The sequence below is a fragment of the Carlito syrichta genome, unplaced genomic scaffold (genome assembly GCF_000164805.1).
Source record: "Carlito syrichta isolate Samal-C Ts95f unplaced genomic scaffold, Tarsius_syrichta-2.0.1 Scaffold308119, whole genome shotgun sequence".
Classification (NCBI taxonomy): Eukaryota; Metazoa; Chordata; class Mammalia; order Primates; family Tarsiidae; genus Carlito; species Carlito syrichta.
In genome coordinates, this window is record NW_007252215.1 from 704,909 (window position 1) to 728,165 (window position 23,257).

Here is a 23,257-nt window from a genome sequence, read left to right on the forward strand (position 1 = left end):
GGATGGATGGGTGGGGGATGGGAGGATAGGAAGATCGATGAATGAATGGATGGGTGGGAGATGGCTGGATAGATAAATGAGATAGGTGAGTGGATGGGTGAATGGATGTGTGAATATATGGATGAACAAAGCATTTATTCCAATTTTGTGATTATATATGTATTTGTGAAGTTGTTTGTTTAATGTCTGGCTGCCTCAATAGTCTGAAAGTGCTATGAGGGCAGAGACCATGTCTGTGTGATTTGCTGATGAATTCTCAGCAAGTGGCACAGTACCCAGCGCATACTAGTCATTCAGGGAACATTTGTTCAATGAATGAATAAATAAGTGCATGCATAGATGAATAAAAGGATGGAGAGGAGAATGAATGTAGGTACATGTATGTATGCGAATAGAAGATGAGCAAATGGGTGTATACATGGGAAGTTCCTATCAACAGTGCAATGTCTCCTGAAACAAAGACCAGCTTTGCTGGGTTCAGGTTGGATGATCTGAGCGGGGGGAAACCTCCTGCCAGAGTAGGTAGGGCAGAGCCAGACAGTCCTCCCCTCTTCCAATTTCTATGTCTTCTTTTTTAACCCTTGACTGCCATAACCCTGGGAACATGGTGTTTTCATGTTAACTTGCTGAGAAGCAGATTCTGTAGCAAGGATCTGAGAGCAAGCTGTTATTTAGGGGTGATCCCAGGAAACATTGGAGGCAAGTGGGGGTGTGAGACAGGGAAGGGAGAAAGTCAATACAGGGTATGATCAGGGCATTATCTGGGGCTCAGTCCTGCTTGGGGTTACCCAGCAGGAGGGGTGAGGGAACTGGGGAATCTCCACACCAGCCTCATTAGTTACTGAGCACTGCAGGAACTCCCTGCCCTGTGGGTAGGCAGCGTGGGCTCTGGGGATCAGAGGAGGTCCCCAGGCAAGAAAAGGCAAGATGTCAGGCTGCCGTGTGCTAACAGGATAGGTGGGAAGGATGGATAGGTAAATAGATGGGTGAATGAATGGATGCATAACTGAATGGGTGGGTGGAAGATGGATGGGTAGGGGTAGATGGATGGGTGGGTGGATAGATGGATAAATGGATGGGTAGGCAAATGGATGGATGGGTGGGTGAATGGATGGGTGTGTGAATTAATGAATGAACAGATGGGTGGGTGGAAGATGGATGGGTGAGGGGTAAATGGATGGATGGGTGAATGAATGGATGAGTGGGTGGGTAGGTGGATGGGTGGAGGAGTGGATGAATGAATGAATGGATGTATGGTTGAATGGATGAGTGGGTAGATGGATGGGTGGATGAGTGGAAGGGTGGAAGGTGGATGGATGGGTGAGTGGATGGATGGATGGGCGGGTGGATGGATGGATGGATGGGTGGATGGATGGGTGGGTGGAAGATGGATGGGTTGGGGTAGATGAATGGGTGAGTGGATGAATGGAAGAATGGATGGATGGGTGGATGAATGGATGGATGGATGGGTGAGTGAATGGATGGGTGGGTGGAAAATGGATGGGTGAGAGGTAGATGGATGGAAGAATGGACGGACGGATGGATGGATGGATGGATGGGTGGGTGGATGAATGGGTGGATGAATGGATGGATGGATGAATGGGTGGGTGGGTGAAAGATGGATGGGTGGAGGAATGGATGGATGATTGAATGGATGGGTGGATGGGTGGATGGAAGATATATGGGTGAGGGGTAGATGGATGGGTGGATGGATTGATGGATTGATGGGTGGGGGTTAGATAGATGGGTGGATGATTTGATGGATGAATGGATGGGTGAATGGATGAATGGAAGACAGGTGTGCTCAAGTGGGGGACATGAGTGGCCGCAGCAGCATCTGGACACACACTTGGACACCCGAAGATGAGTGAGATTCAGTTACTACCTCAAGTCACCCCCAGTGGGCGTGGGAGTGAGGGTGTGGGCAGATTGGCCTTCATGCCCAACGAGAGATATAGAGGCTGCCGGAAGGGCAGGACCTCTGGAAAGAAGATGGTAGAGGCCTTGGCAGTCCCAGGAGAACCCCGTGACTGAGGGACCCATTTGACCTATGCCCAGCTGGGTTGTCATCTGTCTGCCCCGGAGGAGTGTGTCTCCCGGCAGGTTTGGTGGGAGGAGACTACTCACCTGAGCCAAGGGTGTGAGCTCCTCACTCTGGTGGGTCACCTCTCTCAACACCTCAGCCAGCCCCTGCACACTCTGCATATCCTCCAGGTTTGCCGTGACCATAGACAGTGACCCCAGCACTTGCTCTCTGACCTTGACACCGGGGGGAAAGGTGGGGAAAGGAAACGTAATCAAAGCAACTCCACAAAGTTGTTTCAGAAGGAGAAGGTCAGAGGAGTGACCAGGCTCATCTGGGGTTTCCCCAAGCCCTCGTAGGATGGATGGATGGATGGATGGATGGATGGATGGATGGATGGATGGATGGATGGATGGATGGAAGGATGGAAGGATGGATGGTGGGCAGAATAATGGCTGCCCCAAGATGTCCACATTCGAATCCCCCAAACCTGTGAAGATGATCCCTCACATGGCAAAAGGCACTTTGGCAACGTCGCTTTGGCGATGTGATTAAGTTAAGGAGCGCACGATAGGGCAAGTATCCTGGATTATCAGGTGGGGCCAATATCATGATCGACAAGGGTCTTTAAAAGCGGGAGGGCCAGAGTCGGAGGACATGCAGTGATGGAGACAGAGGCGGGGGAGGTAAAGAGAGAGAGGAGGCGGATTCAGGGGAGGGGCAAGGTCGGGGAAAGGACTGTGAAGATGCTGCATGACTGGCTTTGAAGGCAGGAGCCAGGGAGGACAGGCGGCCTCTAGGATCTGGAAGAGGCTGGGAACAGAGCCTCTCCTAGAGCCTCCAGAAGGTTCCCAGCCCTGTCCACACTTTGATCTTGGCCCAGTGAAATCCATGTCAAACATCCGATCTCCAGAACTGTGAGAGAATAAATTTGGGAGGTTTTAAGCCACAACATTTTTCTTTTACAGCAGCAACTGGAAGCAAATACAGGATGTCTCAAGCTTTCTCCAAATCTTCAAACCCAATCTGTAAAATTTGGCATTATGTAAACATATATTATGTCTCAGGGCGGCACCTGTGACCAGAATGGCATGGAACTCAGAAACTGGATTACTCTGTTGGTCTAGCACGGATGGGAGGTCTCGCTGGAGGCTTGGGGTCCCTGAGTGCCTTTGTGGGGTGGGGACAAGAAGTCCCCACCCAGCACTCCACTCCTGCCTTAGGCCAGGCCTCCGGGCTGCTGGGGCACATGTTTTATAAGCCTCAGTGCTCTGATCAGGGGTTCCCCAGGGACTGGCTTTGGCAGCAGCAGAAAAATAAATCTTAATTTTTTTGAGTTGGAGTCTCACTCTGTTGCCCAGGCTGGAGTGCAATGGCATGCTCCCAGCCTCCGCAGCCTCGACCTGCTGGGCTCGGGCGATCCTTCCAACTCAGCCTTCCAAATAACTAGAACTACAGGTGGTGCCACCACACCTGGCTAATTTTTTAATTTATTGTAGAGAGGAGGTCTTGCCAAGTTGCCCAGGCTGGTCTCGAAACCCTGGACTCAGGAAATCCTCTCGCGCCGTCTCTGCCTCCCAAAGTGCTGGGATAAAAACATTAATTTTAACCTAGATTTCTGTGGCTAGATGTGGCTCGTGGCAACCATTTTCGATATTGCAGACATGATGGCCTCTTGCTCATATCTGGATCAGGCTGACAGGCTTTCGAGGCGGCTGTAGAACTTGGGCAAATCTACCAGCTGCTCTGGGGGCAAGAGGGAACAGTCAGGCCTCCATCCAGGCTGTGCCTTAGAGGCAGGAAAAGAGGCTCGTGTGTCAGGAGAGTCTTCACAGAATGTTCCAGAAGGGAAACCGGGTCATGGATAATCTCATGTTTGCTTCTGCGGATTCTCCCTCCATCCCTTGTCACACTGTTCTGTGCTCCTTGAGGCTGCCTGGGTGAGATGTCATTGGCTCCTGACTCTGGCAATTGGATTCACCCAGTGGGAAGCCCAGCAGAAGACGAGGTGGTGGAAGGAGCACTGGAAGGGATCATGTCCTAATTCCCTTCCTGTCAGGTCACTGTGGAGTGGCTGCTTTGTTCTTCGAAAGCCACAGCTTCTAGGAGGGAGCCCTCCACCCCCCACAGACAGCTGCCCTCCAGGATCCTGGTCACGTCAGGCCAAGGCCCTGGGGTCCTGCACTCTGTCTCGGTTCCCTAAACCCTGGCCACTCTTTTCTCAACAGAACCCTTCTTAAAATCTTCTCTGCCCAGGCATGGAGGCTCAAGCCTATAATCGCAGCACTTTGGGAGGCCGAGGCAGAAGGGTTGCTTGAGCCCAGGAGTTCAAGATTAGCCTGGGCAACATAACAAGACCCCGTCCCTACAAATAAAAGATTAAAAAAAAAAATTAACCAGGCATGGTGGCACGTGCTTGTAGTCCCAGCTACTTGGGAGACTGAGGTAGAAGGATTGCCTGAGCCCAGCAGTTCAAGGCTGTAGTGAGCCATGACAGGACCACTGCACTTCAGCCTGGGCAACAGAGTGAGATCTTGTCTCAAAAATAAAATAAAATTTTCTCAATTGCCCAGTTAGAGTTGGACATCTGTCCCCTGCCAGGTCCCTGACATTTCATGGGGGCGCCTTGGTTTAGGTTGTGTGGTCTGTGCAATTAAGGACCACGAGATGGCTAAAGGGAAGTTTGCCATTGGTACTATTCAGAAGGATGCGACCAAGGAGAGCCAGGGGTGCGTTCATGTATGTGTGTGTGCACGTGCATGTGTGTGTGTGTGCACACGCACGCACACAGTTGTGTATGGGGTGGCCTAATGTGAAGCAAAGGGTTGATGTCTGAAGGCTGGAGGCAGAGGGGGAAGAAGCAGTCTGGGCTTGAACCCCGTCTTCACCACTTCCCAGACACAAGGATGCAGTCCAGAGACTCTGATTCTCTTACCCTCTGTCTCCTCATCCATAGCCTAGATAGGGGCCTCACCATTCACCTCCTGGGACTGCAGTGGAGATTACACACCGTGAAGCCCTAATTCAGGACATGGCAGCCCATAGCAAGTCCTCAATAAATGTTACTGTCTTCTCTGTAAGTCATAACCACGGAACTGTCACTCCCTGTGTTCAGTACTTACCACATGTCCAGCACTCACTAAGTACTCTCCTACAAGTCCTTCAGAGGCCAAGAGCAGCCTTCCTTCTCTTCTTCTGCATGCCCATCAATGTGTGTTTGTGTGTGCACACGTGATTCTGTATGCACACACATTCATGTTCCTGTGGCATGCACAGGGGGTGGGTACAATCACATATTCTGTAGCAGTCGTTTGTAATGGGTTGTGACCATGTGACTGTTTTTGTGAATTAAAACTGATTTAATTATATCATTGGACCTTAATTGCTGTGATTGTAATTCCTTTTTTCTTTTTCTTTCTTTTTTTTTTAATTAGAGTCTCACTCTGTCACCCAGGCTGGAGTGCAGTGGCATGCTTACAGCCACTGTAGCCTCGACAGTGATGCCCGGCTAGGTTTTTTTTTTTATTTATTGTAGAGATGCGATCTCATTAAGTTCCTCAGACTGGTCTCGAACCCATGAGCTCAGGTAATCCTCTCACCTTGGCCTCTCAGAGTGCTGGGATTATAGGCGTGAGCCACCACGCCTGGCCAATTGTAATTCTTATTTAATTCTCACTACAGCTTTATGAGGAAAATAGCATGATCATCTGTTTTCCAGATGGGGAAACTGGGGCATAGAGAGGTTCAGTCCTGGCCCATGAAAACGCAGGTGGTAGCAAGTGACAAAACTGGGACAGCATCAAGGCCAACCTCAAGCCATCACCCATATAATCAAGGCCAAGTCACTTTTCTCCTGTGTCATTTTTAATATGAAGGGCGCTCTCTAGGACACTCTCTAAGATGCCTCCAGTCCCAGATGCCAGTGACTCCTGCAGGGAGAGCCGAGGAAGCAGGTGCTCAGAAAGGAAGGCATTATTGTCACTCCCCAAAAGGATTAGAGAGGGAGGTGGTATTACCAACTTGGGAGACACTGCAAGCTTCTTCCCGAACCACAAACTCCCATCCCTGCCCTGAATGACTGCAAGCAGACCCTGGGACCCCATCGTGGGCACCTTCTGCCTGGTGTCCACTCCCAGCGGCTGCCCTGAGCCCTGGTCCTGGTGCTCCTGGCTCAGCACGGAGGACACAGCCTTGGCCAGCTGGAAGAGCCGCTCGGGGCCGTGCTCGTCCTGCAGAGCAGTGGGGATTGTCTCCGACACAGCAGCCTGGAAGGCCGCGTCCTCAATACGCGCGTCTCCGAGTCCCACCTGTTGGGAAACCAGAGATGTGCTTCAGCAGTCTTTGTTCAGGAGCTCTGCTCCTGAAGTCACAGATCTTCACGTGGGGAACCAGAGCAGGCCCAGATGCCTTTGGCCTGGCTGGGGGCTCTTGGGCACTTTCTGAGGCTGCATGGAACCTGGGCCAGCTTGTACCAGGCAGCCAATGGCCACCAAACCCAAGCCTTGGTCCACTGGAGGTTTGCACAAGACACGGCTTCACTGCTCGCTACCCTGTTGGGGTGACTTTGGTTTTCCTTCCTCTGACCTCTCTGAGGGTGCGGGCCTAACACATGTCAAGGCCATTCTAGTCCAATCCCTCACTCCTACTGCCCCAGGTCCCAGGTCCCTACCCCTATTCTGGCCACTGAGCCTTCAGGTCTACAGAGATTTACATGGTCACTGTGTCCACGTCTGTAACCCCAGGACTCGGCACATGGTAGGTGCTACTCTGTAAATATTTGCTGAAGGGATGAATGAACCAATCATTCACCTGGTTGTGCTCCTGGCTGACCCATCCATTCACCCTTTTGGTGAGGTTCAGAAGGACTGAGATGTTTCCTTACTAAAGAAATGATGGCCACTGCGACTACCCACCTTGACCGCTGTGTGGGTCTGCTGTCTGTCCCCGGCGTGATTGGTGACAGAAATGACCACTGTCAGCACAAAGTCATTGTTTTCTTTCCCAAGAGGCAGATATATTGATGGGAGGACAGGTTCAGGGCCACAGTGTAGGCAGGAACCTGGCAAAAATGGAAAATGACCGGTTGGGGGGTGGTGTATATCCAAGCCCTAGGGAGACTGCAACCCACCCAGGCAGAGCCTGGTCACAGGGGTGCAAAAGCCACAGCGCTCCAAGGAGTAGCAGGCAGTCAGGGAGTCCACACTTTCAGGGAGTAAATAACCTTATATTGGTGGATTGTCCTCTAACTGCAGGTGGCTGGAACTTCGGAATGATTTTACTAAAATCTATGAATAACTTCAGGAAAAAAAAAAAACTTCCATTTACAATTTAAAAAACAAAACTCCATATGGTAAACTAAATTAGAAAAAGGAGAAGGGGGAGGGGAAGAGGGAGGGGCAGAAACAACTTAAAAATCAGCTCAGGAAGATGAAGAGAAGTTACTTAATGGGTACAAATATATAGTTTGATAGAAAAAAATAAGACCTAGTGTTAGATCAGTAAGGTGATATCATTTACAGTAATCTACTGTATATTTTTTCCTTTTTTTTTGAGAAGGAGTCTCATGTCTCACTCTCTTGCCCAAGCTGGAGTGCAGTGGCACACTCACAGCCTCCGCAGCCTCGACCTGCTGGATTCAGGTGATCCTTCCACCTCAGCCTTCCAAGTATCACAGGTGCACACCACCACACCTGGCTAATTTTTTTTTTTTAATTGTAGAGACAAGGTCTCACCAAGTTGTCCAGGCTGGTCTTGAACCTCAGACAATCTTCTCGCCTCTCTGCCTTCCAATGTGCCTGTCCTACTATACATTCTTAAATAGCTAAAAGAGGAGAATTCAATGGTGCTAGCAGAAAGAAAAGACAGATATTTATAGCCTGAGCAACATAGAGAGATCTTGTCTTTAAAAAAAAAACACCCAAAAAACCAGAACAGCTAAGTGTGGTGGCATGTGCCTGTAGTCTCAGTTACTTGGGAGGCTGAGGCAGGATGATCACTTGAGCCCAGGAGTTTGAGACTAGCTTAGGCAACATAGGGAGTCCTCATCTCTACAAACAAGTAAAAAAATTAGCTGGGTGTGGTAGTGCCTGCCCATAGTCCCAGCTACTTGGGAGGCTGAAGCTAGAGGATCGCCTGAACCCAGGAGTTTGAGGCTGCAGTAAGGTACGATTGAGCCACTGCACTCTAGCCTGTGCAAAAGAGCAAGACCCTGTCTAAAAACAAATACATAAAAGACAAACATTAAGGTGATAGATATTCCAAGTACACTAATTTGATCTTTACAAAGTGTATGCATGTATTAAATTACCATATTTATCCCCAAACTATGTGCATTATTATGTATCAATCGACAAACAAAGAATTAGCTCAAAACATATCAAAGCTCCCTCAAATGTCCCTTCCTTGACACAGCCCTTCCTTGGCCGCTTTCTCTACAACATCACCTCCCTGTCACATGTGTCTTTGTTTACTAGTTATCCCTGCCAGGTCCCTAAACTGTTAAAGACCCAAAGGTCAGGGACTTTCACTATAGTATACTTTGTGCTCCCTGGTATATATCGAGCTCATAGACAGAATGTGGTATTTGATTCAGATTTGTTGTAAAAATGAATGAATGAATAAATATCCTTTGTTCCTGACATGAGACCTACTTATCAATGGACTCCGTAGACACTGTATAGCGTGCAGACAGTCACGAAGTTATTGACTTGCAATGGCAACTCATTTTTCTGTGGTCGAAATTTCCCGCCTTCCTGCTTGCTTGAAGGAGGCCGGGGAGGCACTGAGGCAGGAAAACGCACCAGAATCAGAGCAGCTGACATGGGAGGTTGCGGGTTTGAAGTGAACTCCACTGCCCAGCTTTCCTTCTCGGGTCAACCTGAGTCACAGCCCTCTTGGCATCTACTTGACAGCATGCCCCATGGGTGTGATGCTATCTAGGGCATCGGTGTAGCTGAAGTCCACCTTTCCCTGATTAAGGTGTAGGCTTTGTGTCGTTGTGGTGTTTGATGCTGGATATTGGGGGGGCATCCCAGCAACACTCCTGGCACCTAGTCTTGTGGGAAATTGCCAGTCTGACAAGAACGTTTTCAGAGCTCACGTGAGGGCCACAAAAAGCCAAGCCTGCTGGGAGATCATAAGGAAACATAGGAGCCCGCTAAGGACCGAGCACTCCTAAAATGGCAGGACAAACATGATATGGGGCCTGTTCCCTCCTCCACTTCCTGTTTCTCCTGCTAACATCTTCTGCTGTCCTGGGCTGTGGGTTGCTAGGGTGACAGGAAATTTTTAAATTTTAAAAAATTTTTGTAGAGACAAAGTTGGGAGGGGTGTCTTATGATGCCCAGTTGGCCTCGAACTCCTGTCTTCAAACAATTCTCCACCTCCTCAAGCTCTAGGATTACAGGCACGAGCCACCACACCCGGCCTGTGCAGGGTTTTATGCAATGTGGTTGGGATCTTCAATGCTTGTCACCTATAAACCCTTGCAAAAATGTTTTTTCCACTCGGCCTGTCCTGCAACTTTGCCCATTCTCTGCTGCCACCTGCAAAGCTGGGACAATAAAATGGTTGAAGATTCTGTGAACTTGACCCACCTCTGTCTTTCTGCATACGAGGGGGACCCTGAAAAATTTGGAATTTATTTCTAAAAATTGGTGTACTTATTCTTACATGTTTAAACTTCAGTCACCTTCAAAGTACTCTCCGTTTGATGCAATACACCTATCAAGATGCTTTTTCCACTGCTCAAAACAGTTTTTGAACTCATTCATTTTGATGTCCCTTAGTGTTTCTGTCATTTTTTTTGTTTCACCTCTTCCACTTGGGCAAAACGTTTCCCTCTGAGGACTTTTTTCATCCAGGGAAATAAAATTGTTGCTCGAGGTGAGATCCGGTGAATAGGGAGGGTGGGGCACAGGGGTCACTGAACACTCAGTGTAATACGGGCAGATTTGTTGTCATGATAGAAGAACCAATCATCTGTTTCCCACAACTTGGGACATTTCTTCCATAAATCATGATGCAACTTTTCCCAAAACTTCTAGATAAATACTTCTATTGACTGTTTGATCCAGAGGAATACATTCCGAGTTTACTACAAGGGGTCCACCCTCCAAAAGATGATTCCAGCTTTTTGGGGGTCCCCCTCGTAGCTCCAGAATTCCAAGGGATCACAGCTACCCCAGGTGTGTGTCAGGGGAGAGTGTCCTGGTAGTGGCCCCATATGGTCATATTTTGGGTATCCTTGTTCATTTCACCCCATCGATGCTCCCAGACTAGAACACAGGTCATTTTGGCTTTTAATTGTGGCAAAGCTACTGATAAGACTTGCTTCTCATGTCTCTGTGGGGCGATGGCTGGGTCAGTGCCTTGGGGGTCAAGGTTCAGGGAGCCATCCTGCCAGCCTCTTTTGCACACGGAACATATTCTTTGCAGCTCCCGGAGACAGTGGGCCCTTGTTCTCTGACAGAATGAGCCCAGGAGCTGAAGGATAGGCCGCGTCCTCAGTCGGTACCTGATTCCAGACAGAAGCAGTATTCCAGGGGTCCTGAGGCCACAAAAGTGCTACAGAAGATGGCGAAGCTTGTCAGAACCGTGCCCTCCGCTGGGGCAATGGTGCAGGTGGGTGCCTTGGGGGCAGGCAGGGTGCTGATCACATAGGTGTCCTCCCCATAGGAGCGCCCGGTCAGTGCTGGGAATGAAAACAGATCAAGCTTAGGAGGCTGCGTGGGCCCCTCCATCACACTTCAGGATCACCCTGGCCTTGTTAGATGCATGCAGATTCCGGGGCCCCACTCTGGACCTGGGCCCTTAGAGCTCTCAGAGATCCTGGGACAGGTCCAGTAATTTACATATCTAACAACTGCCCGGATGTGGGAGATCCCAGGGTCTGACTTTGAAAAACTGGGCAGAGATAGAGGAAGAACATCAGACAGTGCAGACTTGAATTTTAGTTCTGGCAGTTACTCGTCAAGTGGCCTTGGACTTGGCCTTTCTGAGAGTCCGTTCCTCATTCATAAAATGGGGCTAATAGATTCCATGAAGAGAAGGTATATTGGGAAACAATAGCATGCCCAAGTTCACTGAGCCAGGAAGGACAGAGCCAGGATCTGCACACAGGCTGATCTCACCCCCAGGCCCATGCTCTTCTGAGGCCTCAGGGCACTGGGAAGAGTTGCCAGGTGACTTGCAGTGACATCCCAAATCACCTGACAAAGTCACCTTATCTTTCTTTCTTTTTTTCTTTTTTAGAGTCAGAGTCTTACTCTGTTGCCCAGGTAGCAGTGCAGTGGCACACTCACAACCACTGCAGCCTCGACCTGCTGGACTCAGGCAGTCCTTCTGCCTCTTCCTTCTAAGTAGCTGGATCTACAGGCGTGTATCACCACACCTGGCTAATTTTTTATTTATTTATTGTAGAGATAAGGTCTTGTCATGTTGCTTGGGCTGGTCTAGAACCCCTGGGCTCAGGCAATCCTCTCACCTCTGCCTCCCAAAGTGTTGGGATTATAGGCATGAGCCACCATGCCCAGCACCTAGTCTTTCAAAGAGAGGATATTCCCAGAAGAGCTGGGTATAAAGAGAATTTTAATCCATTAAAACAAATTCCTGGCCAGGCACAGTGGCTCAAGCATGTAATCTCAGCATTTTGGGAGGCCGAGGTGAAGGGATTATCTGAGCCCATGGGTTCAAGAACAGCCTGGGCAACTTGGCAAGACCTCATCACTACAATAAATCAAAAAATTAGCCAGGCATGGTAGAGCGCACCTGTAGTTCCGGCTACTTGGAAGGCTGAGGTGGAAGGATCGCCTGAGCCCAGTGGGTCAACGCTGGGGTAGCTGTGAGCGTGCCACTGCACTCCAGCCTGGGCGATGGAGAGAGACTCCAGCTCAAAAAAAAATTCCTTTCCCTAGACCCCATTTGGAGTAGGCCCAGGGGTGTGCATTTTAAACTAGTATCCCAGTTAATCCTGGTATGGATGGTCCATGGGCTACTTTGAGAAATACAGAAACAAAGGAATCTTTTCTTAAAAGAGTCATCCCCATTTGAAAACATTTCCCACACAAGGTTTTTTTTTTTTCCTTTTTGAGTCAGGGTTTCACTCTGTTGTCCGGGTGGGAGTGCAATGGCACAATCATGGCTCACCACAACCTTGACTTCCTGGGCTCAGATGATCCTCCTGCCTCAGCTCCCAAATAGCCCAGCTAATTTAAAAAAAATTTTTTTTTAGTTTTTGTAGAGGTGAGGTCTTGATATATTTCTTAGTCTGATCTCAAACTCCTGGGCTCAAGTGATCCTCCTACCTCAGCCTCCCAAAGTGCTGGGATTATAGGCATGAGTCACTGTGCTCAGGGGCTGGTTTAAAATGGGAAGCTCTGAATTATTCGGGGAGGACATGCAGATTGCATGACTCCAGACTGACCTGCTTGTTTGACTCGTGTTATTTCATTCACGTTGTGTAATAACATTCTGAGGCAGACGTTTTGGCTATCCCCCGTTTACATGTTAGGGAACTGAGGCACAGAGAGGTTCACTCCTCTGCCTGAAGTCTCCCAGGTAGAAAGTGGTGGTGGTGAGATTCATGCCACAGCCTGTGCCATGGCCCCTAAACTGATGCCCTATGTCTTGGTGTTTCTGGGTCTGTCTGGGTTCCCTGGCAGGAGGTCAAAGGGTGGCTTTGCACCTGTGGCTCTGATCCGGATGACATCTCCCCAGGTCTGCAGTAAGGAGCTATTCAGCTGCAACGTGGAGGTGCTGCTCTGCAGGGGGATTAGGGAACGTGGCCAAAATCCTCTGAGTCTGCAGGCGTCTGGGAGGGGCTCCGCCTGAAAGATAGCATCACCTAGAAGACCATAGTCAGGCCACCAGACCCCAGCAGGACTGTGGCTTCCAGCCCCCAGGGAGGAGACCTTTCAGATTTATCTCCAATGAATGGAGGGCAGGCATCTCCTGTTTCCCAGAGGTCATTGTGGAAGATCCAATCTCCAGCTCCTAGGGTATCTGTGTTAGGTCATCCTAGGGCCCTCGCCAGATGCAGCTGCCCGCTCTTAAACTTTCCAACCATGAGAGCAGAGCTTGAGGCAAGGATTTGTGTGCAGGTCATTTACTGGGGGAGGGCCGACAGGGAAACCAAGTAGGGGTGGGAGAGGAGCAGAATAGAGAACAAAAGGAGGCAGAGAAGACTTTTCAGAGCCCATCCAGGTTCAGCCTGGCCCCACAGGCTAGAGCATGAGTTGCACCTCGGAAATGACCTTACTTGGGGGCAGGGGAGCTGGGCTGCTAGACTCTGCATCTGTCAGTTATTGGCTAATGGCCACTGCACAGCAGTTGGGGACAGATGCATTAGCCTGGAAAGGGGGACTTGACTGGGGCACCATCAGCACTGCTGCAGTATTTCTCCAGAGTTTTTGCTCCAGAGTTTTCCTCTGCAGTACTCACCCCTTAAACCCAACCCCCTATTCCACAGACTCTGAGTAGGGGTACCTCGCATATGACACAGGTGTTTGGTCAGTCTAGGTGGGAGGGAGATTTCCATTTCTGAGTGACTGTCAATGTTCTTACCTTCTCCCAAGGGGTGCTGTCTAAATACCAGCTGAATGTGGCCTCCGTGGAGTCATCTCCCACAGTGACCCTGAGCAGAATGTCTTCACTGGCATTCACGGGCCCACAGTTCCTCTCACAGCTGAAAGGCAGACAGAGGACTGAGCAGGGAAGATCCCTTGGGCACTGAAGTGGATTGGACACTTGTCCTCTCAAAACTTCATGTTAAAATCTGATTCCCAGTGTTGGAGGTAGGGCATGATGGGAGGTGTTTGGGTCATGGGGGAGGAGACTTCATGAATAGATTAATGCCCTCCCTCAGGGATGAGTGGATTCTTGCTCTGTGAGGTCCCAGGAGAGTAGTTGTTAACAAGAGCCTGGCACTGTCCCCTTCCTTTTCTTCTCTCTTGCCATGTGATCTCTGCACAGCCTGGCACACCCTCACCTTCCACCATGGGTGGAAGCAGCCTGGGGCCCTCGCCAGATGCAGCTGCCCACTCTTGAACTTTCCGACTATTAGAATCATAAGCCAAACAAAGCTTTTTTCTCTCCGTAAATTACCAATTACGCAGCCTTCGTTATTCCTTTGTAGTAACACAAAATGGACTCAGAAAGGCATTGTGACCACTGGCCTGGTCTTTTGACTGTTTCATCTAATATCCTTTGAGAGGATGAGAAATGGTTGATTTCAAATGAAAGACGGAATAAAAGCAACCCCCACCCCAGTCAAAACCAGAACATAGCTTTGGCCGTGAATACTGGGTAATTTATGACCCGAGTGAATTCCCATTTCATTTGCTGTACAATGTAGCGATATGGAAAGTGCTTGAGGCTGAGACAAAACTCTGGGTTTGAATCCTGTCCCTGCCACCATCTCATGCAAGTCACTTAAACTCTGAGCCTCGGTTTCCTCACCTTCAAAGTGAGGGGATTAAACCAGAATATTCATGCGATTCTTTTTCATTCTAATACGAGTAAATCACTGCTGTGGTTTTACACATGTGCACCATGTACAAATGACTTCCACTGTTCCCAGTTTGTCCAGTGTTTACAACTACCCTGTGAGTCATGTATCAGATCCCCGCATCCCAGATGAGCAAACCAGGAGCTTGCTCTGGGAGCTCATGTGATTTGTCCTAGGTGACACAACTGCTAAGTGGTGGACGGAACGTGAACTTAGACCTGAATGCTAGGCCTTCTCTGTAATGTCCTGCGTCCTCCCTAGAGCCAACAAGAAGATGCTTTGGCATCTGCTGCGTGTCCGATTCATTCTCCAGATCCCTTCAGTTGAGCTTCATAACAGCTCCTGCAGCTTCCTACCCTCTCTTCATGTCTATCATCGTCCAAGTGTGCTGGGCGCTCCATATTTCCCCTCCATTCCAGTCTCTGCCCACTCTTGCGGTTCTGCCCCTGGAGACAGTTCTATGGACCCCATCGCCCAAGCTCCCTCCTGTTCCAGCTTCTCGTGTGGCTCCAGTCAAAAGGAAGCATCAAAGGAGGATTTGGGGGAGTGAGGAGAGAGGTGCGGGGATTTATCCACCCTTTCCCTCATGGGCTGCAGCTGGGAGAGGCTGGACTTTCTGGTCAAAGCCATGATCCTGCTGGGAGGTCCCTCTCCCACAGTGAAAGCTCCCAGGGGTTCCAGTAACACCATCCCCTCTTCCCTCCGTGGTCATGGGAGTGATAATGGCCTCCCTTGTTGTATCCTGCATGGCCACTCCTTATCCCTTATCCCTGCCCACACGTGTACACAGAGTCTTCAGCCCACCCTTATCCATTCTTTCCTGGTTTGAAGGCACAATCGGCTTCCTGCAGGGACCTACTGATACTCCAACCCACCTTCACCTCTTTCCTATGGTGCCTCCCACTAGGGTCTAAGCCACCTCCCAAGTCCTCTCCTGCCTCTTCCAACCCATCCTCCCCTCTGCTGCCGGAGTGTTTTGAAGTGACACGCGACCACGTCCCACTCCTGCTTAGAACTCTCTGATGACCTTCTCTGAAGAACACTTAGCAAAAGACCCAACTCTTGATGTGACCTTCAAGGCTCTGCCTCCTCTATTGGCTTCTTCTTGGCGTTCTCTTCTCCATTCTAAGGACGTCGTCTACTTCCACTTCCTGATTGTTCTCTGCTCCCTTCCTTTGCCCCCTCCCTTCCCGCTCCAGCACCCCCTGCCCCGCCACGTTCACCCCTCCCCGTCTTCCACGTCTCTGCAGGGCCCCAGCATAGAGTGCTCTCTCCCTGCATTTGTTCATGCCAACCATTGCCCATCCCCAGGTGGTAACTAACCCTCTGAGAACAGAGGCTGGGACTTGTATGCCCCACCACTCTTCCCACAAGCCCTGTCCCTCACTCAGCACCAGCCTGAGTTGGCCCTCAGTAAATGTTGACTGAATGAATGAATGATAGTCCTGGAGGAACCCACCCAAGCGCCCCACCTGATTAGCGGCCTGAGTTCCAGGGATGCAGACACATAGAGACACTGCTCCGTCCCGCTCTCCAGCTCCTGGCCTCTCAGGACAGCCAGGCGCAGGGTGACAGCAGAGTTGGGTGGCGGCAGACAGGACGGTGGGACCACCAGCTCCCTCTGGTCTGGGTGGAGTAGCCGCCTCTGAACACAGTCGCTCCACTGAGCCCAGCAACGGCCTGCGAGAGACCAGAGATGCTGTTATCTGCCCCAGAAGCCTGAACTTGACACACACTGCTGACTTCAGGTTTGGGGCTTATCTATAATCCATCTATATCTATCTATCTATCTATCTATCTATCTATCCATCCATCCATCCATCCATCCATCTATCTATCTATCTATCTATCCATCTATCTATCTATCTGGAGTCTAGGCCTCTGTCATCCAGGCTGGAGTGCAGTGGCATGATAACAGCTCACCGCAGCCTTGACCTCCTGGGCTCAGACAATCCTTGTGCCTCAGTCTCCAGAGTAGCTGGAACTATAGGCATGCGCCACCACACCTGGTTAATTTTTTGATTTTTTTGTAGAGGTGGGGTCTTGCTATGTTACCCAGGATGGTCTTAAACTCATGGGTACACACAGTCCTTCTGCTTTAACCTCCCAAAGTACCAGGATTACATTTGTGAATCACTGAACTCTGCCAGGTTTGGGGTTTTGAAAAGTGTCAATACTGGCTCCAGAGATTTTGATTTTTTAAAGTCATTTTCTATTGTTTTTATTTTTAAATTTATTTTATTTATTTAATATTTTTTTGAGTTGGAGTTCCACTCTGTCGCCCATGCTGGAGTGCAGTGGCACCCTCGTGGCCACTGCAGTCTTGACCTGCTGGGTTCAGGTGATCCTTCTGCCTCAGCCTTCCAAGTAGCTGGAACCGCAGGTCTGGTTGATTTTTTTTTTTTTTAATTGTAGCGATAAGGCCTCCCCTGTTGCTCAGGCTGGTCTCAAACCTCTGAGCTCAGGTAATCCTCTTGCCTCTGCCTCTCAATCACAGGCGTGAGCCACTGTACCTGGCTGATTTTTTTTTTAAGTCACTTTTTTTTGGTAATTTTTTTAGCAACAAGATCTCACTATGTCCCCCAGGTAGTTTTGAACTCCTGGGCTCAAGCAATCCTTCTGCCTAGGCCTCCCAAAGTACCGGGATTACAGACAAGAGCCACTGTACTCAGCCAAAAATGTCACATTTTTTAGTCGGGGTCTCACTCTGTTGCCCAGGTTGGAGTATAGTGGCATGCTCAGGGCCACCACAGCCTCAACCTGCTGGGCTTAGGCAATCCTTTCACCTCAATCTTCCAAGTTGGAACTACAAGCACACGCCACCACATTCGGCTAATTTTTGGATTTTTTTGTAGAGACAAGGTCTCACCAAGTTGCCTAGGCTCATCTTGAATACTCTCGCCTCTGCCACCTAAATTGCTGGAATTATAGGCATGAGCCTGACCGACAAAAATGTCACTTTGAATGCAGGCTGCAGGAAAGATGCTTCAGAAGATACTTCGGGAAAATGATCCCACAATTCACCCCGACTCTGAGCAAACCTGCAGGATGCACTTGGCTTCTTATGCACTAGCGACTGACACTGGCAATAATAGCAGAAAGGCAGGGAGGATCTGCAGCCCTGGGAGAATTTCCAGGGCAGCTTCTTATCCCTGGTGCCATTGTCACTCCACGCGGATGAGACTGTCCATAGCTCTGTGTCCTGTGGGCTATTGTGGGGACCAGGGAGGCTGACCTCCCTCTGGGAGGCCACTGTGTCATCTTCTGCTGTGTGTTAGCAGCCCCCTAAGTTTCTGTACCCTCTACTTTTCAACTCTGCTGATTGATGTCATCGTTCAAAACCTCACTCCCCACTACCTCCAATATGGAAATCCTCCCCTAGGGTCAGGCTCATCGGCTCCATTGCCAAGGCTCCATGCTTGTGTCTTCTGCATTCAGACAGCAAGAAGAAATATTCAGAAGCATGCCATAACCACATAGCAATTAATACCTAAAGCCTTGAAATTCTGCATGACTTTCGACCTTATCATTCCCTTTCTAGAAATGTATTTATGAAGGTAATTACAGGTGTAAATAGAGATTGAACTATAAGGATGTTCATTATGGCATTGTTTATAAGAACAAATAATTTGAAACAACCTAAATGTTCAAAAAGAGGGTATTGGTAAATAAGTGATCATATATCACCTCGAGAGTTTACTATGCAACCATAACAGAAATCCAGGTGGAGAACAAGATACCATGACATTAAAACAGGCAGGTCGTATTGTTCAATGAAAAACAAAAAGGCAACAAAAACAATAGGCACAGTATGAATGACATTCATTTTACTTCTAAAAGAATGTGTATATAGCTAGGATGCATCTCTATAAACAAGGAGGACACAGCCGGGCATGGTGGCTTATGCCTGTAATCCCAGCATTTTGGGAGGCTGAGGCGGAAAGATGGCTTGAGCCCAGGAGTTCAAGACCAGCCTAGGCAACACAGCGAGATCTCATCTCTACAAAAAGTAAAAAAATTAGCCGGACTTGGTGGCGCACACCCGTAGTTCCAGCTACTTGGGACACTGAGGCAAAAGGATCACTTGAGCTCAGGAGGTTGAGGCCCCAATGAGCCGTGATTGGGCCACTGCTCTCCAGACTGGGCAATGGAGTGGGACTCTGACTCAAAAAACAAAATAAATAAATAAAGAGGATATCGTTTCTACAAAATGAGCACTAGCGCTGCCATCTTCGTTGTTGGAAAATGTCTGACTCACTTCCACCTTCTAGACTCTCTCCAGTGATATACCAAGGGGGTGGGGGTGAGGGAGGGAATTCATCCCAGGGGAAGGAGTATTTTATCACTGATATTGTTTGGAATTGCCAGTGCATGGACTGGACTGGCTTGGCAGTTTGTATTATTGTTTTCAAATTCTCTACATCTGCCTGTTGCCTGCAGCCAGAGCTACCCCCCTCCCATCCTTCCTTCTACACTGCTTTTCCCCAACCTCCCATTTCCACGGAATCTGTAATCTCTGGCATGTACAAGTTACACAAAATGTTAGGCATGGCTGGACACAGTGGCTCACACCTATAATTCCAGCATTTTGGGAGGCCAAGGCAGGAGGATCACTTGAGGCCAGGAGTTCAAGCCTGGGCAACACAGAGACACCTCATCTCTTCAAAAAAAATTAGCTAGGTGTGGTGGCACATGCCTGTAGTCCCAGCTATTTGGGAGCCTGAGGCAGAAGGATCACTTAAGCCCAGGAGCCGGAGGCTTCCGTGAGCCGTGATCGTGCCACTGCACTTCAGCCTGGGCGACAGAGCAGGACCCCGATTCAACAAAAACAACAAAAAGTCAGGCACAAGTAATGCTGGTGTGAAGACTAAGAAAAAGAACAGTAAAATCTGACCACTATTAGTCACTTCTTAGAGCGACAGGACAATTCAAGGACTCTGGCACCACCTACCACATGACCACTGGAAGCGCAAATCCTCGTCACTGTCTGGCCAGCCCAGAGTCACTGTCATGAAAGGATCCACATATCGACCAGGTTTAATATACACCTCCATAGTACTGTCACCTTTCTGCGGAAAAAGCAGCCAGCTGGTGAGACGCCTGCGACAGTTAGCTCAGACTTACTGCGTCCCACCATCCACCCCAGAGCAACCTGTGCCCAGGGCAGCCATGGTGTAAGGCATGGAATGGGGACAGACCCTGGCCAATCCACCCGCGCCCTCATGGGGTATGGCATGAGATGATCAGGATCACCGGGTGAGTCACTTTATCCCAAGTGTGGGGCTAGGGTCCACCCTGCATTCAGCCGTGTTAACAGAAGCTGCTCTGGGCCAGGTCCTATGTGCTTTATATCTAAAGGACAGGAATAAAGAGGTTTGGGCCTTGGCCTCACATACAATAAGGAGGACAGGCAGGTAAGCCAACAATTAAAACAGAGTGTGGGACCAGACACAGTCCCACCTGTAATCTCAACACTTTGGGAGGCCAAGGCAGGAGGATTGCTCGAGGACAGGAGTTCAATACCAGCCTGGGCAGCATAGCAAGAACCTGTCCCTACAAAGAATAAAAATATTAGTGGGGCGTGGTGGCGACCGCCTATAGTCCCAGCGACTTAGGAGGCTGAGGCAGGAGGATCACTGAGCCCAGAAGTTTGAAGTTGTCGTGAGCTATGATCGTGCCACTGCACTCCAGCCTGGGTGACAGAGTGAGACCCTGTTTCAAAACGAACAAAACAAAACAAAATCCCCCCAGGCCAGAGAATGTGGAAGAAGGAGGGAGGAGACTAAGGATATAGACTGGGGCCAGCCACATCTCAGGCTGAATCACTAGCCCCATGGCCGCCCGTTTCTTAGTCTCTGAGTTTCTGTCCTTCCAAGGGGCTGTTAGTATCTGACTCTTGGGTTGCTGTGGATTCACTGTGCTCAACACTGTGTCTGGCACAGCAGAAGGCAGAGTTGTTACCTTTATAAACCAGGCAGTGGGAGTCAGGGGAAGCTTCCCCAGAGAACAGGCTCCATCTCTCTTTTTTGTTTTTAGAGATGGGGGGTCTTGCTATGTTGTCCAAGCTGGTCTCGAACTCCTGGGCTCAAGCAATCCTCCCACCTTGGTCTTCCACAGTGCTGGGATAACAAGCGTGAGTCACCGCACCTGGACTCCAAAAACTGTCTCGAACAACAATGGAGAGCATGTGTGTTTGAGGAAGAGGGATTGCAGGGCACCCGGTGTATTCCTGGAGTAATTCTGGCGAGACCTGTTCAACAGCTCAGACTGCCAAGTCTTTTGTTCTAGCCTGGAAGGCATGGCCTGAAATAACAGGCCTCAATCCCCAGTGGCCTCCCGTGGCTTGGGAATAAAACCCACACTTCTTGTGTTGGTACTCAAGGCTCCGCGTGATCTGGCCTCTGTCCATCAGTCTGTAATCTCCTACCTTCCCCTCCCCCACTAGACTCAGCCACATTGGCTTCAGGTCATCAGCCTCAGCCTTCCTAGCCTGCCCACTCTGAAAGCTGTTGCTCTGCTTTCCAGCCTGGCTGACTGTTATCTTCACATGCCCACTTAAATGCCACCTCTTGGAAGGTCTTCTCTGACAGCATTTGCCAGACCACCCGCTGTGAATTGCTATCAAGGCACCCTATGTGTTCTTGTTGGACACATCACAGATCCTAATGATATGCTAATTTGTTTGTTAATATCATCAGCAGGCCCAGCTTGGTGGCTCATCCTGTAATCCCGCGCTGTGGGAGGCTGAGGTGAGTGAATTGCCTGAACCGTGGGTTTGAGACCCGCCTGGGCAACTTGGCAAGACCTCATCTCTACAATAAATCAAAAAATTAGCCGGGCTTGGTAGCATCCGCCTGTAGTTCTGGCTACTTGGAAGGCTGAGGCAGAAGGATCGCCGGAGCCCAGCAGGTCACCAGGAGTGGCCACTGCACTCCAATCTGGGTGACAGAGTGAGACTCCAACTAAAAAAAAAAAAAATATATATATATATAAAATTCAGCAGTTTCATGAAGGCAGAGACCACATCTGTGTACTTGTCATTGTGTCTTCGTCTCTAATGCCACAACTTGAACATTGGAAATGCACAATAAGTCTTTGTTAATGAGGAAATGCAGGCATGAACAATGTCAATAATGAGTTGAAAGCCGGGCGTTGTAGCTCATGCCTGTCATCCCAGCACTTTGGGGGATGGAGGCGAGAGGATTGCCTGAGTCCACGGGTTTGAGACCAGCCTGGGCAACATGGCAAGACCTCATCTCTACAATAAATAAATAAATAGCTGGGTATGGTGGTGCATGCCTGTAGTTCTAGCTACTTGGAAGGCTAAGGTGGAAGGATTGCCAGAGTCCAACAGGTCAAGGCTGCCATGGCCATGAGTGGGCCACTGTACTCCAGCCTTGGCAAAAGAGTGAGACTCTGACTCAAAAACAAAAAACAAAAACAAAAAAAAACGAGGAGTTGAAGACTCATCCTTGTTAAAAAATTAAAGGAACTCTTTTTTTTCTTTTAATCTTTTTTATTTTAAAGATGTGGGGCACAATTCAGGGTTAGGTATACAAATGTTCATTATGCAGGTACCCTTGTTGATGAGTTGTGCCCCCGCCACCTGGCAGATTCCCACTGCTGCCAATCCCGAACCACCTCCCCACCCCTACCAGCAGTTTCCTGCCACTGCCAATCCTTTTTTTATAGTATTACAATAATTGTTCAAGTTCCACTTATGAGTGAGAACGTGTGATACTCGATTCTTTGTTTCTGTGATAACTCTTTTCTAATATAAGCATTAAAAGCTATACATTTCCATCTACACTGCAATCCACAAATCTGCATAGGTTGCATTGTCATTATCACTTAGAAGTATTTTCCAATTTCCCTTGTGATTTCTTCTGGAACCCATTGCTATTTATTTATTTTTGAGTTGGAGTCTCATTCTGTCACCCAGGTTACAGTGCAGCGACATGCTCACGGTCACTGCAGCTTCGACCTGCTGGGCTCAGGTGATCCTTCCACCTTAACCTTCCAAGTAGCTGAAACTACAAGCGTGAGCCACTTTGCCCAGCTAATTTTTTGATTTATTGTAGAGATGAGGTCTCACCAAGTTGCCCAGGCTGGTCTCGAACCTGCAGGCTCAGGGAATCCTCTTGCCTCTGTCTCCCAAAATGCTGGGATTACAGGAATGAGCCACTGCACCTGGCTGCTTTTTTTTTTAATCTTAAGAAGTGTGCTGTTTAATTTCTAAGATGTCCAAGTGATAGTTATGTATCCTAGAGAGTTTATTATTGATTACAACATAATTCTGTTGTGGTTAGAGAATATACTTCGCTTGATTTTGATCCTTTTGGGCCTCTTTTGAAATGAAAGAAGCTTGGGGGATTCTTAGTGCTCTGACCATCAGCACCAACAAGCTGAAACTCAAAGTTGAAACAGAGTGCTTGAATATCTTTTTCTTGGGAGGTGGAATATTTTTTAAAAAAATACTCACATTCTTATCTTCAGCATTTGTTCCAGACAGTTCTTGGAGACTGGAAGGGGCTGTGAACACAGAGGAAATGGGTATCAAACTTTGATGGAAAACCATGTAAAAGCTTGACAGAAGGTAGAGTCAGAGCGTCCTGCTGAAGTCGCCCCAGGGGCATCCGCCAGTCTTTTTTTTTTTTTGAGTTGGAGTCTCACTCTCTCTCGCCCAGACTGGAGTGCAGTGGCCGCTCCCGGCCACCGCAGCCTCGACT

The 23,257-nt window shown here is 49.1% G+C and overlaps 1 protein-coding gene across 1 annotated transcript in view; it reads right to left on the reverse strand.

Annotated features, from left to right (window-relative positions):
- PKD1L2 (polycystin 1 like 2) overlaps window positions 1-23,257 on the reverse strand; it is a 131,948-nt gene that overhangs the window by 76,537 nt on the left and 32,154 nt on the right. The window contains exons 9-17 of the mRNA XM_008064977.1: window positions 23,011-23,060; window positions 19,480-19,597; window positions 16,001-16,208; window positions 13,586-13,706; window positions 12,708-12,849; window positions 10,539-10,715; window positions 6,937-7,082; window positions 6,136-6,330; window positions 2,128-2,259 (exon numbers count right to left, since the gene is read on the reverse strand). Coding sequence (XP_008063168.1) covers window positions 2,128-2,259; window positions 6,136-6,330; window positions 6,937-7,082; window positions 10,539-10,715; window positions 12,708-12,849; window positions 13,586-13,706; window positions 16,001-16,208; window positions 19,480-19,597; window positions 23,011-23,060 — 1,289 coding nt within the window. The remainder of the gene's footprint in view (window positions 1-2,127; window positions 2,260-6,135; window positions 6,331-6,936; window positions 7,083-10,538; window positions 10,716-12,707; window positions 12,850-13,585; window positions 13,707-16,000; window positions 16,209-19,479; window positions 19,598-23,010; window positions 23,061-23,257) is intronic.